The sequence below is a fragment of the Strigops habroptila genome, chromosome 4 (assembly GCF_004027225.2).
Source record: "Strigops habroptila isolate Jane chromosome 4, bStrHab1.2.pri, whole genome shotgun sequence".
Classification (NCBI taxonomy): domain Eukaryota; kingdom Metazoa; phylum Chordata; class Aves; order Psittaciformes; family Psittacidae; genus Strigops; species Strigops habroptila.
Genome location: NC_046358.1, coordinates 45,081,838 through 45,097,120, shown reverse-complemented (window position 1 = coordinate 45,097,120; position 15,283 = coordinate 45,081,838). Strand labels below are relative to the sequence as shown.

Here is a 15,283-nt window from a genome sequence, read left to right as displayed (position 1 = left end):
GGAATTTCTCTGGAAATAAACATTAAAAAAAGCACCTTTGTAGAAAATATTTTGTACCTTTAATTTACCAAGTTCAAACTGAATCAAGTTAGTGCTTGTGGGCTGTACAAAAGTTGCTGGAAAAAGCTTTGTGTTTGGTTCAACCTAGAAGAGAAATGAGATTAATAAATTTAAGAAATTAAAAAAAGCAACAAGAATCTCCTCCCGGGATGTTATGCAATATAAAATAAATACTACACAGCTTATACTTCAGTATCAAGTAACTGCAGACACTGTATTAAAGTGTTGATTAGTGTCCACCTGTACTTCACTTCTAATATAGTAAAGCATTTGCTGAATTATGTTGCATTTGCTTAATTATCTTTATAGTCTCACCTAACTTTCAGGCAGATGTGTCTACTGTTTTATGTGATCTCAACACTGATACTAAATCTAGAGCAGCTCCTTAAAAATCTAGCCACTTTACTTTGGCTCTTGTTCTAGGAAAAGCACCCTCAACACAGACTGAGAGTAGAATACAGCTTCTTAGACCACCACACATCTTTTAGATTTTTTTCACATTTTATGCTGGACAGAATATTTCACTACCAAAAAAAGCTAATTCAAAAAAAAAAAAAAAAAAAGAAAACAGGGGAGTAAGAAGAGCATGAGAGAGCATCATTTGGTAAGGGTAATTCAAATCTTTACTTCCTATTAAGATTAGTGAACGTCTGATCTATACTCCAAAAGTAGAAGAATGCAATTTTTTCAAAGATCTCTTTATTTCCAGGCTCAGCATTTGTCTCCAGTCTTATGAAAATCACAGTGAATCACACTGAATCACAGTGCTGCATTTTAAAGCATCTGGTCAGGTTTGGGATTTCTTTGACAGCTGATTTTCCCATTATAGCTGGACTCAAAGTACATATCAGCGTAGTAATACCAGTTTATTCTGAAGAATTCTCTACAAGATCACCCATCCCTACTGCCAGGAAAAGAAGAATTAAAAAGATACCTATAGAATAGTATATTATGAAAAAGATTTCAGTGCTCCAGGGTGGCTAAAAAAAGGTACATTCTATACAATCAGTTCAGGATTTCAGGAGTTCAACTAAATATTTTAATCATATCATTGTGTATTTTGTGTACTGTGCATATACATTCTGTATACTAAGTGCAATTACAATACTTGTGCTGTGAAGGAGTGCAACTTCTGAGGACAGCAAACTAAGAAAAATTGAAAAACGATAAACAGAGTCATGAAAAAGAAATAAAAAAATCTGTATTTTTTTAGATCAGAAAACAGCTCCAAAATACAATATAACTTAAACAAACGTAAAGCAATACCACATATTGAAAAATCTGTATGCTGAATAGGTTTGGGGTTTTTTTTCAGAACTATGACTATCGGGATAGACAAAATAATTTAAGGACAGGTATGTACATTCTAATCTTTTTGCTAAGTAATAAAAACCAAACCCAAATCCAGAAACAAAAGGTATCCTGGACTGAAAGACACTACTAATAAAATGTGGGGTTTATTTCATTAAAGCCTGAAAGTATCTGACTGAGACAATATAAGTCTTAGACTCTGACCAAAGATAGATATTTCCTAGTAATAATAATCGAATTTGTAATTTCTGATCTTGTCTGAAGGTCAGAAAACCATTCCTAACTCAGAATAAAAAAAAGCATCTTGTAAACCAATATTTAAGATCTCCTTTCTGCTACAAATACCTTAACATTGGCCTGAAAATTAATGACAAAATCTCAAATACATATGTATATAATATCTTTCATTTACTTTTCTATGATAGAGGGTTTGTTGTTTTTTTTTCTGAATATCACCTTGGTATTCAATAGTTAGACCAAGAACTGCACAAAATTAATTTATTCTCCTCAATATGTTGACCTGTAGGCATTTTAGAATGAAAACAGCATACAAACATTGTCCCTCTACTTCAGTTAAGAAAACTAAAAAGTGCAAATGGTTATAAGGTTATAATAATTATCTTTCAGCCTCTACCAGCCAAGTATCAGTCATTTGCTGCACTTTGGGTGAGAGATTAGATTTAATAAAGTATTTTAAAGATTTTATTTTATGGTAAGAATGTTCAAGAAATGCAAATGAAAAATACAGAAGACTTTCACTACTTTGAAAAACAGAGAAAATATTTAAATTACTTGAAATAAGGAAAAGTTGAGAAATATTTCACCCTCATATGTAACACTCATGTTTAAATGCACCACTGTAACTTTACAGGAAGTGTTGGTTATTCTTTTTTCAACAGTCAGTTTTCAATGGAGTTAGTATACAAATTTCCATCAAATTTAGTTGAATAACATTTAAGTTTTATCTGTATTGCAGATTTGTGAGGGTTTGTTGCCACAGAACTGTGAGGGTGACATTTACTGCGACAATAGTGGGACACTGGCACAGGTTGCCCAGAGAAGCTGTGGCTGCTCCATCCCTGGCAGTGTTCAAGGCCAGGCTGGAAGGGGCTTTGAGCAACCTGGTCTAGTGGAAGGTGTCTCTGCTCATGGCAGAGGGGGTGGAACTGGATAATTTTTAAGGTCCCTTCATACTCAAATCATTCTATGATTCTATGATCTAGTTCTAGTTTTTCTGAACAGATCTACCAATAGTCCTCCCTCAACATTTGAGACAACTGTAAGAAGTTAGAAAAATGCAGCATTATAAAAGAGAAAGAAAAAGGAGGGATAAAACAGGAAAATATGTTATTGTTGCATAGTGTTCAGTTACACTTCTGAACAAGAAAAAAAAACCACCAAACCACAATTCTATAATAGCATCAAAATGACCAGCTTAGTAGATAGCTTCCTGAAAATCTGATAATACCTGATAACAAGTACCAAGCTCCTTTCCATTGGCTGTGAACGACAACATTCCAGTAGCCAGGTCAACAAAGCATCCAATTTCTAAATCAACATTACTGCGACCTGATCTCTGGGAATTGGCAATTACATCTCCTCCCCAAACCATATAGCAATTGCTGCGCTTCACACTGAAAGAACAGCAAGAACAAATCATAGGTCATATTGAATTTTACTAAGAATTCAGTAAAGATGTACTTTTGAATGGAACAACAGGTAGACATCCCCAAAGGTGCTTGTGCCACTATTATTTTTATATTTCCTCATTAACAAGCTCCCTTTTTTTTTAATAATGTAAGCATCATGGGTAAGGGATCAGACTATGAGCACTTTTATTTATATTCCCTTTTTATATTTATGGAACAATTTGACATGCCTCTGTGCGCTGATAAAAGACACTGAAACAAATAACAGGTTCATTCACAGTTACCAAATATGGATGTTAAAAGAAAGCAGCAACACAAATCATTATTTCAAACAGAACATTAATGATAAATATACTCATTTTAATGAGTCTATGTAAAACACATTCATATATAAATGAGCAAAGAACACTCCTACTCCATAATCAATTTTCTCATTAGTTCAAATTAGTGTTTAAAACATCATCAAGCTTGTGAATAATTCACTTGTGAACAACAGTATTAAAATACATTCTTAGTAAATGATAAATAAACCCATACCTTTCATGAACCCTGCCTCTTTCATCACCTAAAGTAACTGTCACTGTACAATTTTTATTTAGGTCAAAATTCTCACTGTGAAAATGATAGTCTGGTGTTACCCAGCCAACCCAGACAGAGGACGGGTCTTGGCCAGCAAATATCCGTAGCGAATAAAAATACTGAAAAAAGGAAAAGAACATATTAGTAATAGAAATCTAAATTATTGCAGCAAGGAATACTCTAATACTGATTAAAAATATCTTCTACATGTCAAACAAATAATAGAAATTAACTTTTTTTTAGTAAGTCATTTAAAATGCTCATAAACTAAAAAAAACACAAAAAAACCCAAAAAACCAACAAAACTACACTAGTGGTTTAAGACTGTGAGGTTTATGCCACAAGTCATACAGTTCTGGGCACTGTTATTTATACACATTGTTATATCACTGCAAACTATTAAAAAGGCTTCTTTCAACAGATCATTTTCTAACGAACATGTTGCCACAACTAAATCTACTTCATAAAGTAAGAAGATATAATCATCAAAATGTATTTACTTACTGTAGTAGAAGGAGCAGCAATTTCTTGGCTGTGCTTTCTAAAGATAAAGAAACATCAGTAAATTGGTTTTTAAAAAAATAGTAGGGAAAAAAGTGCTCAATATTAAACTTAGTGTACTCATGTTTGCTGGGTACTGACTATGCATTAGTAAATTGAGTACACAAAGACTATACAGGATACAAATATACACCCAAAATAACTGATTGCAGTTAAGGTCGAGAGAGATGGTGAAGAGATATTTACATCAATTCACTTCAGATGAAGGCAATGTTGGAAAGTGCGGAACTCAGTAGTACCAGGTATCTTTAAAAATCTGTCCCACCATCTTTTCTTTGCATGAATTAGTCACTTTTCCAGTAACAATGATCTATTGAACAATACTGTAGATGAGCATTAATCCAGTGGGCAAAAACTCTTGAGCTCGTTTTCCAGCCTAGCTGAACAGCTTTGCAAATCCCAATGATTTTAAAAGGATGGTAACTGCCTAGCAATGAATAACTGTAAACCTTGTGATGTACCTTTTCAGAAAACAGTTCTGTCTCATCTGGATATAGCATTCTGCAGAGTTATAAATTTATTAAAACCACCAAGAACAAAAAAAATCTCAGTAACATGCATCCTGTGCTAGTGTGTGCTTAGTGCAAACCTAAGTATAAAATCTTGCATGTACAATAATAGAACATTTTACATTTACATCAAAAGCATGAAATAGGTAACTAAAACCATGCCTAACCGTTTTTGGAAATTATCAGATGAGGCATTTTCCACACCCATGCTGAAGTTGAACGATGAGCGGAACTCAATGGGCATACTCAAACGACAATATATCATGTCTGAATTGCTGTTCTGTGTGCCAAATGTTTTGTGAGTAACTTTTAACTGAGGTGGACTCTCAATGGTTCCATCAATTCTCCATATCTAAAAATAATAGAAAGAATTTTAAAATAGTACTATTCTAAGAAAAATGCTGAAAATTTTCATTAAGCAACTAGAAGATGAGACACTGAAACAGTCAACTTAAATTCTTCAAAATGAAGTAATTTCAAACTTTCTTCTCTGACAGGGAAACTATCCTGAAGAGTACGGGAAGCAATAGATTCAGTACTTCCTGTCTACAGTAAATATTTGGAAGTTGTTCCAAACAGCATTTAAAAAAAAAAAAAAAAAAAAAAAAAAAGACAGACTTTATTAATTCACTTTGAGTGCAAAAATAACTGAAAAAATGCTTCACAAGAATGGGTCATTTTTCCACCATAATGAGAAGAAATATTAATTAGAATCCTTCAAATGATCATTATGAAGTTTGAGTCTGATACTATCTTTTCTGTTTGTGCTGAAAAAGTATGTTTTAATCTCAGTGATAGGAACATTTCAAAAACTTTTAAAGAGAGGAATACAGTTGAAATGATCCTGATAAACTGAGAAAAGTGCTGAAATTCAGTGAAATTCAGTTGAAATTCAGTGAAGTGTATTTTATTTGAGAAGGAAATTTTCAAAGTATTAGGGAATAATTGGCTAAACTCCTAAATTATAGTAAATAGCCTAGAGATTACAGTAAAGATAAAAACTGATCAGGACTTCAAACATATAATCCTGGAATATATTAATATGGAATATTTTATACAAAACTTAGGATATATTATTCTGCTCTAAAGTAGATTAGTTAGGGAGTTGTGGAATTCCTATCACTGTTGCATCATAAGAATGAATGAAACAGGTATCACTCAGGAACAACACCGGTACACTTAAATATCCCTCATCTTAGAGAAGTGGACGAAATCAGTCTCTGCTTAGCTCACACTTCCACTACCTTAAGTGATGCGGAGTTCAGCTGAACAATATTTAGATATTTAAGAAAAATGTATAGTAGAGAAGGTTTAAAAACTGAAAGCAAATGTAAGATAGATTTAAAAAATGGTTCTAAGAAATCACAATCGGCATGTTTCAAGTAGCTAACCACAACATAAATAAGACGTAAGAGAACAGATAGGTATATCCATATGAATACTAATACTAGCATAAATGAAGTTGGAGATAGACAAGATCATCTGGAATTATCTATGAATGACTTAATAGATTCATATGACCAACTATCTGATGACAGTAAGTATTAGTAACGGTCTAATGTCTCAGCTTGCTAAACAAACAGTTGACAAACAGGTGTCTTCCCTAACATGTAATGTTACCTCAATGTGAGGATGATTTTTTGGCACATTGACAAATGTTGGTAAGCGTTTACTAAACCACATAGCAACATCTCGGTTCATGTTGACAGCAAAAGGTTCAAAACCTTCTTGAAGGCCACACATTGTATAATATTTGAATGTACTGGCATCCGTTCCAAGGTTCATACGACCAATCTGAGATAGACCCAGTGCACAAATTGGAACAAAACCTAAGAAAACAATATAACACAAAAAAAAAAACCCAAAGGCAATTTATTTGGAGAACATAAGCATTCTATTTTGGATCCACCTAATGCGAACTAAAGTTTAGCGCCTACAAGTAATGCACATGAAGTGATGACAGTAGCAAGGATTTAAAGCCACCTTAAATACTAATGTCTAAGTTAAATATAATTGCTACAAAAAGCCCTGAGGACTTAGGCAATGAAGGGACATTACACATACTATTCAATTTATTTAAACATTAAACCAGTTTAACAATTGTTATTCCTAATTAGTAGTAGATTTGTGTGAAAGACAAACAAAAGAAGTCAAGTCAAGAAGTAGCTTTGTGGACAATCAGATTTGAAAAAATAAGATTTGCTCAAGTCAGTTATTCATTTATTAGAAGAATCAGTTATCTTAATTTTTAGACTACTAAACACGCCTTTATACAGTGAGTTAGATGCTGGAAAACATCCTTGGCTAGATTAAAATTATTAACAAATACTAAGTATGCTGTCTGAGGGCACTGAAATTTCAAAAGGAGGTTCAGGTATCTCAGTACATCTGTTTAATATATAATTTGTCATCAGTAACTATAAATTTGTTGCCAGCCTTTATCCCTCCATCATTCATGATGGACAAATGCACACTTTTTTTAATGCTGGCATTTTTTATGACTGAACTTTTTTGGTCTCTATACACCTGTAGCAGCCAAAAGACAGGGATGAAAGGCTGTTTAATTATTTTCTATCTCTCAAGAAATAGAACTTGGAGCAACTTCAGGGAAAAGGCAACAGTTCAGCCTCTAAAAGAGAAATTTTTTGTCTGCTACACTTCAGTCCTTCAGAAAAACTCTCTTAAGGCAGTCCCTCAGTCTCTACCATTAGAAAAACTGTATCAGTGGTCAGACCAATTGCAAAGTCTTCTGACAACCACTGATGGGCATGAAGATACTACTAGTTGGAGGAGATACGATTCAAAAGAAAATGTCAATTGAAAAATAAAGCAGTTTGAAAATATTCCCTGCCTCCTTCAGTGCAGTCATGTACGTATTACTCTTGAAAAAAGCAAAGGCCAAAAACAGAAGAGGGGAAAATAGCCAAGGAAAAGGAGAAATGCAGATTAGCCATGAATAGGACAGAGAAGGAAAAAAAAAAAAAAAGTCACAAATCAGGCTCAATTTATGTTGCAAAGTTTTGTTCTTTTGGTGCAGACTCCCGCCGCATTTTGTCTTTCACAGCAAGAACATAATATGTGTATGCTCTAGTGAAATAATCTGAGACTACATGTTCAGCTTTTGGACTTTTTCAAGGTGCTTCTTATTACCACTTGTTAATGCTGAAGTTCAGTCCTGTGATTAAGCCTAGCAAGGCTCAAAGATTCTGATTGCTGAAATCTCATTCATATCTACTTGTGGTTAAAGCAAGAAAAGAAAATAAATTTGTGCCACAAGCACTCTTAAAATATTTTTTTATGAAGTTAATGTGTAGCACAGTCTGGAGGTTCACATCAGTAAAATATGATTTCTCAGTTCACTAAGCCATTATGACAGATTAGTTTCTGGGTTTTGATTTGCTTTGTCTTCTCATAACCTTGTAAGTATAACAAGAAAATTACCACTTTCTATTCCAAAGTCAGCAAATGCAAGCTCTGAACCTTTACTGGTTATAAGCAACTCTCCATTCAGAGTAAAGATAATTGATTTGTCATCCAAGTTTATCATACAACCAACCACGTCTCCTGATTGCCAGCTTCGTCCAAAGAATCCACTGCCTTGATGCCAACGCTGGCCCTAAAGGAAAAAAAAAACCAAACAAATCTTCCACCTTCCTGGATCTCGAAGTAATACAAAGAGTACTGATCATGGCTTTCATGCAATTACTTTAGTTATTATCTTAGTTATTTCACATAGAAAGATTAAGGCACTCTAATATGGAAAAAGCAATTTAGAACCTGGATGATAACCACTATTCACTGGATTCCACTTCTCACACGCAATGTCATTATCATCCTTCCAGTCCTTTAGGAGTCAAGTTTGGGAAGAAAGAATGTGCAGAAAGCAGAAAAGACAGAAAAGGGAATACAGAACTGTAGTTCTCTGTTCTAGTCATTGAAGAAACTGTTTTATTTTTGTAAAACACCACTTAAAAAAGAAAAAAAAAAGTAAGTGAATGATGTATCATGATTATGCTTACAACAAAATTCTTTACTCGGTTGGGTATATCTTAGGAAGATAGATATAAACTAACACACCTCTTTTAGCATAATTTCAGTGATCAAAACCAAAAAGCAGATACTACCCAGTGTGAAACAGAGCTCAGACATACATTTATATGACTCATAAATATTCAAGTAGTTGAGCTAGAGTATAAGAGGAAACCTATACTGTAGTTCTCTGCCTAGTCTTTTCATAGGTCAAAAAAAGGTAGAGATGTACTGACTTTGCTTCCTTCAAATACAAATGCTTGGTCATCAGCTCCCAACTCTATGTCAGGTCGACAGCCTGGCCTGGCCCAGCCAACACGCATATCTCCACCTGTCACAGCTTCAAATTCAAAGTACCACTTTCCAGACTTCACTGCATAAGACTGTTCCACTCTGAAAAATCGTATCTTGTCGATGCTGACTTTTTCCACTGTGTGGTCAGCTGCAAAAACAAACAGAGAAAAAAATCCCACCTTTTATAATTAGAGGAAGCTATAAATGCCACTCTTCAGCTTTTGATCTGTCCGCAGTATTTTCTGTCTCTGAAAACAGCCATTATCTACCATTGCATGTTTAAGAAACTTCATAGTAAATGTTAAAAAAAGATTAATAGTAATAAGCATAGAGAGGTTAGCACATTCTATGCAAGATGGGTGGTTATCTGCTATTTAGAATCAGAATATTTCAAAGTAACACTCAACACAGGGCCCCAAACACAGAATTGGCTACAGGAAACCACAGAAGTGTAAGATAAGTACATGCATTACAATCCAATGGAATAATGCAGTATTCCAGTACAACAAAATACTTTCTTACACAAGTTAATACATTTAGAAGATTAAAAAAAAAAAAAAAAGAAAATCAAATAAGTTCTGTTTCAGTTTAGATTTTTGTCAAAAATTACAGTGGCATAGCAAATATGAAGAAAAAGTCTAAACAAATTTCTACTCCTGATTTCAATAAAGAAAAATTCTTGAAGTTGGGGCACTTCTTTGATTACTTCTTAAGAACTGAGTTTGACTTGAAGTAGTCAAACTGAATCTGCATACCATTATAAAAAAATATTTTAAATTAATCCCACTTTTTTTTCTTTCTTTCCTTATTTCCAATGAAAACCACTAAGTCCAGATTTTCTCCAATCTAAAAATCACAGAAATTTGAATTATCATATCATTAACTACAATCTATCTTTAAAAAAATATATTTAAGTAATATACAAATAATTTACAAAGTATAGTTGTATCTTTCATTAAAGTCCACTGCAAAAATACAGTATTATTTATTCATACCTTATGTTTTCCCTACCTATTTCAGTGGTTTATGATTTTTTTCCCAGCACTGAGGGGAAAAAAAAGCCATGATTCTTACTGAAAGTACTTACCTATCTCTTGGTCAGGTGGTTCAATATTATAACCATAGCCTGCAAATGTTCTAACAGCTTCACGGAGGCTATCTCTGTTTGATTTTTTAGTACGTTCATCTAATAATGCATATGGCACTAGCCGAGGATTACGTTTGTTCTTAAGATCCTAAAAGAGGTTATAAAAAAAGAATAAGAAGAAAACTGTTTAAGCATCACAAAGATTTTGTATGATGAGAGAATGTGTTCTGAAATAATGTTAAGATTACAGGAGAGAAACAATATGGATGAAGAACAGTTCTATGAATGCAAGCCCAATTCTTAATATTAAAAACCTAAAGACAAGAATGCAGAAGCAGCATGGAAATATGGTCTCATACTTCCTGCAGCTGCAGCCATGCAGGTCCAACAATGTACCAGACTAATGCAATGTAGCTAAAGGTCCTTACCTGCTGAATGCCATAGGTCCATCCTTGCTTTATTCTGTCTTTTGCCCAGACATTATGTGCATTTTCTGCTAGTTTGTCAACTAGAAATTCTTGAGAAGGTAACAATTTCACTTCAGAAAGATCAAGAGGGGCAGGTTTATATCCATTTGACATCATGTAACTGTAAGTCAACAAAGGAAAACAGTCAAGATACTCCACTGATGGTATTTAAAGTTTTCTACGTGGCATCCATAGGGTTCACCTTCTCCACTTTTCAATCTCTTATTCTCCCATTCCCTTGCAAAAATCCTGCATTGTCTTTGGTCATTCACAAGGATATAAACTGTATTCTAGCAGAGACTCATTTTCTACCTGCTTGCACCCTATCTAATTAAATGTGACCCTGATCTGAATGTGCATCCCTAAATAGTTGCTACAATTTTGAAAGTACTCTTTTTTTTTTTTTAATTTTATATTTGCCATTTTAAACCTTTCAAGTAATTTCTATTTTAAAGCTCTGTACAATGAATTCTTATGAAATTATTTTACATGCATTATTAAGTATGGTATTTTTAATATACTAGTCCATAAAGATTGGCTTACCATTTTTCCAGCAGAAGAAAACATTTTTACTATTGTTCTTCCCAGTTTTTTATTGAATAGTAAGTTTGGTATTTTTTTGATTAGCAGATATTACCCTCTCCAGTATTTTCATGTAGTATTAAGACTACATATGCAGACTTTTGCTCAAAACAGATAATTTCCTTTTGTTAGGACGATTCATGTGGGCAGTAGATATTTTAACAACAGTCAGAAATTAAGATTGATTTGTTCTGTTATTGAACACAACAGTATCAAAAGAGTATTATGATGGACCTGTATGAACCTTGGGAAAGGTTCCTTTTCCAATTTTTTTTTTTTAATTAATGTCATCAACTGAATCAAGATTAGCATCTCCATACCATAGAACTATTTATTTTACTGCTCTCTTTAAAAACCTTTGTTTCTTGTGGATAAAGCTGTTTCAGGAAAAAGCCATCTTATGGGTTGATAAACTGATGTAAAATGGCAGACACCCAAATCACTGTTTCTGTCTTCAAGTTTTGTTGCAGGACAGGACTTCAATCTGTCCCAGGAAAACCACAGAATCCTCACAGAAAACACAAAAATACAAATGTAATCCTTGATTAATCTTTGCCACTTTGGGGGTGATTATTACTGATAACTTAAGGATGTCTAAAGGAAAAATATCATCCACCTAATTTAGCTTACAGCTAAATAGCCATAGTTTAGCTACCAAATTAAAGCAAAAACCTGACTGTATTTTATGCAATAATCTACATATGTACATTTCCTAGAAATGTGCAACATTATACGAACAGTTTCTTTGTTTTGGTTTGGTTTTTTCTAGTCTTTAAAAAAATGCATTAATAGTGTCTCTGGAAATGTGTGTATGTTGAACAAGCATTTTCTTGGAGAGGTGGGAAGAAGAGCTGCAAAGAAGGAGCTATGGGAAAATGGTATATCCTTTTTCAAGTAGATCAATTTACCATCTTATATATGTACTGTTCTTCGCTAAGTGATAGAAAAGCAGTGAAATGTTGCTTCTAACTCTGCAGTATCTATTCTAAGATCATGTAACGCAGATGTATTTACATATGGTTTAAACGTATGACTATTTGTGTCTCTGTGAATCACTCCATGTGATGTAATGCAGAGTATTCACAGTCAACCATCACCACAGGCAAGGTAATGGACCAACCATGTGCTCTGTAAATTTGTATGAAGTATGTGGTTCATATCAAGCATTTTTTAAATGACCTTACCATGTTCTTGTTTAATTAATATACTTTAGTTACAAATAATATATAATAGTTATCATAAAGTACATACTTTTTAGGAAGTTTGACTTTTTTAAGATCTTCCTCAGCTGCTGGATGAGCATGAACAATGTGACATCCAAGGGCCAACAGGGTTCTGTGAACATAAATAAAATGGCAGTAGTGAAACACAACATTAGAGTGCTCACCCATTTTATATATTTCTTTTGGTTCACAGAACTAATGATATTTAAAACCAGGGAAGTAATTCAAAATAATGGAATTACAAAACCCAAGTATTTTAACTTATTAGAAATAAGAAACAAAACCTTCAAACTCTACAACGGTACAAATCTGTGGCTTGAGAGTTACCCCACCCTACTAAAACCAACAGGATTTGGTGTTTCTTCATTTCTATCTCTGTAGAGACAAGATTTTTTTAAGTTGCTCTGAATGTATCCCTGGAGCCTCTAGCAAAGTTAGCAAAACACAATTTAAAAGAGATATTCTAATGTTTTTATATCTTACAACAGTATGAAGTGCTTGAATAAAAATAATTAAAAAAAACCCCAAACCAACAACAACTTTATTTCCTTTTAAATTTCGAGCTCACTTCAGGGTTTCAGTTGACATTTGTAGATTATAATTCTTCTCAGTTTCAGGTAATTTTGAGAATTCCACAAGACAAGGATGATGCCTTTTATTATCATCCCGTATCTGCAACAAAGAGTACTTTTATTATACCAGATTGAAGCCAGAATCACAGTAAAAAATAAGTTATTTTTTGCAATAATGAGGACCTTGTAAATAATATAATTTATTTTGCTCATTGACAGTTAATCATCATTATCTGAATTAACTTTCCCAGGATTCATTTATAACGCACTTTATAATATGTCTTCATAACCAGTAACGTCAGAAAAAAATATAGTTATTTCATGTGTTCTGCATAATTTTACATACCAATTTTAATATAATTGTTGAATTTAATACACTATTCTGAATACAATATTCTTGGCCTAACCTTTTAACTTTTTTCATTTGGTGACATCCATGGGAAGGGAATGCCCTTGTCATATGCATTTAAATAATGTTGACTAGATGGCCTTATTCTCAGGCTGTTAGCTGATAGCACATTACAAGGGACTGTCACAATGATAAGCTTCAACTGTAACTTATTAAATAAGAAACCTGAGCTTTGAGGAATTTGAATGTTTAGTAAAGTCACCAAAACCCTGCCTCTATTATCAATAGAAACAAATTTCCACAACACACTTTTTGCTTGTTATCACTTTGATCCCCAACATTAAAGTAACCAAAGAGGTAGTTGAGGGTTTACTCACTATTGGTATGACTTTTAGTAGAATTCCATCTTGGTATAGCTAGTATGTTTCTCAAAGATATTTTTTCAAATGGTTAATTATAAATAGTGCTAAAATATGTACCTTATTTATATTCCATATTTGCCTTCTAATCACTAGTTAATATCACTGTCTCCAGTAGCTTACATGCTCACCTTTTGTTAGTAACATATAAACCACCATTAAATACTCCATTCAACTTCCAAGTCCAGGTTTTCTAGTAGGAGACAACCTAATACAGGTGACTGTACCCAGACAGGACATCCAAAACATACCTTGCCGTATGTCCATCCCAGTTCTATTTTATTCATTCCCCATAGTTCATGGATATTTTCAGCTAGTTTGTCCCTGATCTTTTCAAGATGAAAAGGAAGAGCAATCTAAGAAAAAAGCATAACAATTCCACAAATAAGAAAAGGTTCCAGTTCCCAGACCTCATAGATCCAAGTTCATCTAGTTCAGTTAAATACACCACAACACACAAACAATGAATTGCTTAGAAAAGGGGTAAACAAGCTTAGATTTTATATTTTTAATTTAAATTTTGTCAAGACATATTTTACAATCCTGTTATTGCATATTTAACATACCTGACTGGTGTCTATTGGACAAGGGATAAAGGAAGCTTGGGAGAGGAATTGTGTTGTACCCAGCAAATCCCTCACTCCATCAGAATCTCTCTTATATTCTTTCACTGGTTCCAGTTTCATCTTCTCTTTTGGAAGCAATGCTTCATAACAGGGAGCATAGCCAGCAGGAGGCAGAAATTTAAACTCTCCATGACGTCCACCAAATAAGAAACGAACTCTGTGCAATTTTAAACCAAGAAATTATACTCTTAAATGGTCAACATATACTGCCATTATAAATAAATAGTTTAGAAAATTAAACGTTTATTTCAACAGTATTTACAAAAATACTGGCATACTTCAAGTGTTGATAAACACCTAAGGGTTACCAAGCATTCGGGCTAGCAGATCAATAACACCATCACCTACCCACACCCACTGTTTTTTGAAAATTTCTTTTGGCCAAAGCAAAACTAATTATTCTATACAGGAATGTATTAAAAAAAAAAAAAAAAACCCCAAACAAAAAAGTGGATTTTTTTTTAATGTATTTAAATGATTTGGAAACAGAGATCCAATTTAAATAGGACTGCGACTCAAAAAAAAAAAAAAAAAAAAAAAGAAAAAATTCCATAGGGAATATTTCTATACCACTTTAAAGTTTTAAAATAACTTCTCAGTGCATTCATACAGGCAGTTGGCACACGAGAAAAAACAAAGGAGTAATAGTGAAAAAACCTCACAATACTCATAATGCATAAGTCAAGCAGACAAAATTACACCAACTACTACAACTGCGAATGAGTTTCAGAAGTGTAACTAAGATTTATCTTAAACTGCTAAAGTTTTCTGTTTCTCCTCAAAGATATTTTTCATCTAAATTTAAGAGTATACCAGGAAAAGCAATGACAAAAACTATACAACTTCATACTTTGGTTCTCATGTAGGAAAATTCTAGCAGTAAACCAACCACAAAATTAAAACCAATTGTTATCTCTTGAAAATAGCCCATACATTTATTGTGATAGGGTGACCAGAAGGTGCCTA

At 33.3% G+C, this 15,283-nt stretch overlaps 1 protein-coding gene across 12 annotated transcripts in view; it reads right to left on the bottom strand.

Annotated features, from left to right (window-relative positions):
- Window positions 1-15,283, bottom strand: part of RYR3 (ryanodine receptor 3) — a 215,933-nt gene that overhangs the window by 113,748 nt on the left and 86,902 nt on the right. For all 12 annotated transcript variants that reach the window (XM_030481593.1, XM_030481598.1, XM_030481599.1 and 9 more), the window contains exons 21-34: window positions 14,258-14,474; window positions 13,943-14,047; window positions 12,920-13,023; window positions 12,380-12,463; window positions 10,508-10,667; window positions 10,080-10,227; window positions 8,935-9,140; window positions 8,111-8,285; window positions 6,290-6,498; window positions 4,837-5,021; window positions 4,104-4,140; window positions 3,558-3,718; window positions 2,840-3,005; window positions 58-144 (exon numbers count right to left, since the gene is read on the bottom strand). In XM_030481593.1, the coding sequence (XP_030337453.1) occupies window positions 58-144; window positions 2,840-3,005; window positions 3,558-3,718; window positions 4,104-4,140; window positions 4,837-5,021; window positions 6,290-6,498; window positions 8,111-8,285; window positions 8,935-9,140; window positions 10,080-10,227; window positions 10,508-10,667; window positions 12,380-12,463; window positions 12,920-13,023; window positions 13,943-14,047; window positions 14,258-14,474 (2,044 nt within the window). The remainder of the gene's footprint in view (window positions 1-57; window positions 145-2,839; window positions 3,006-3,557; window positions 3,719-4,103; window positions 4,141-4,836; window positions 5,022-6,289; window positions 6,499-8,110; window positions 8,286-8,934; window positions 9,141-10,079; window positions 10,228-10,507; window positions 10,668-12,379; window positions 12,464-12,919; window positions 13,024-13,942; window positions 14,048-14,257; window positions 14,475-15,283) is intronic.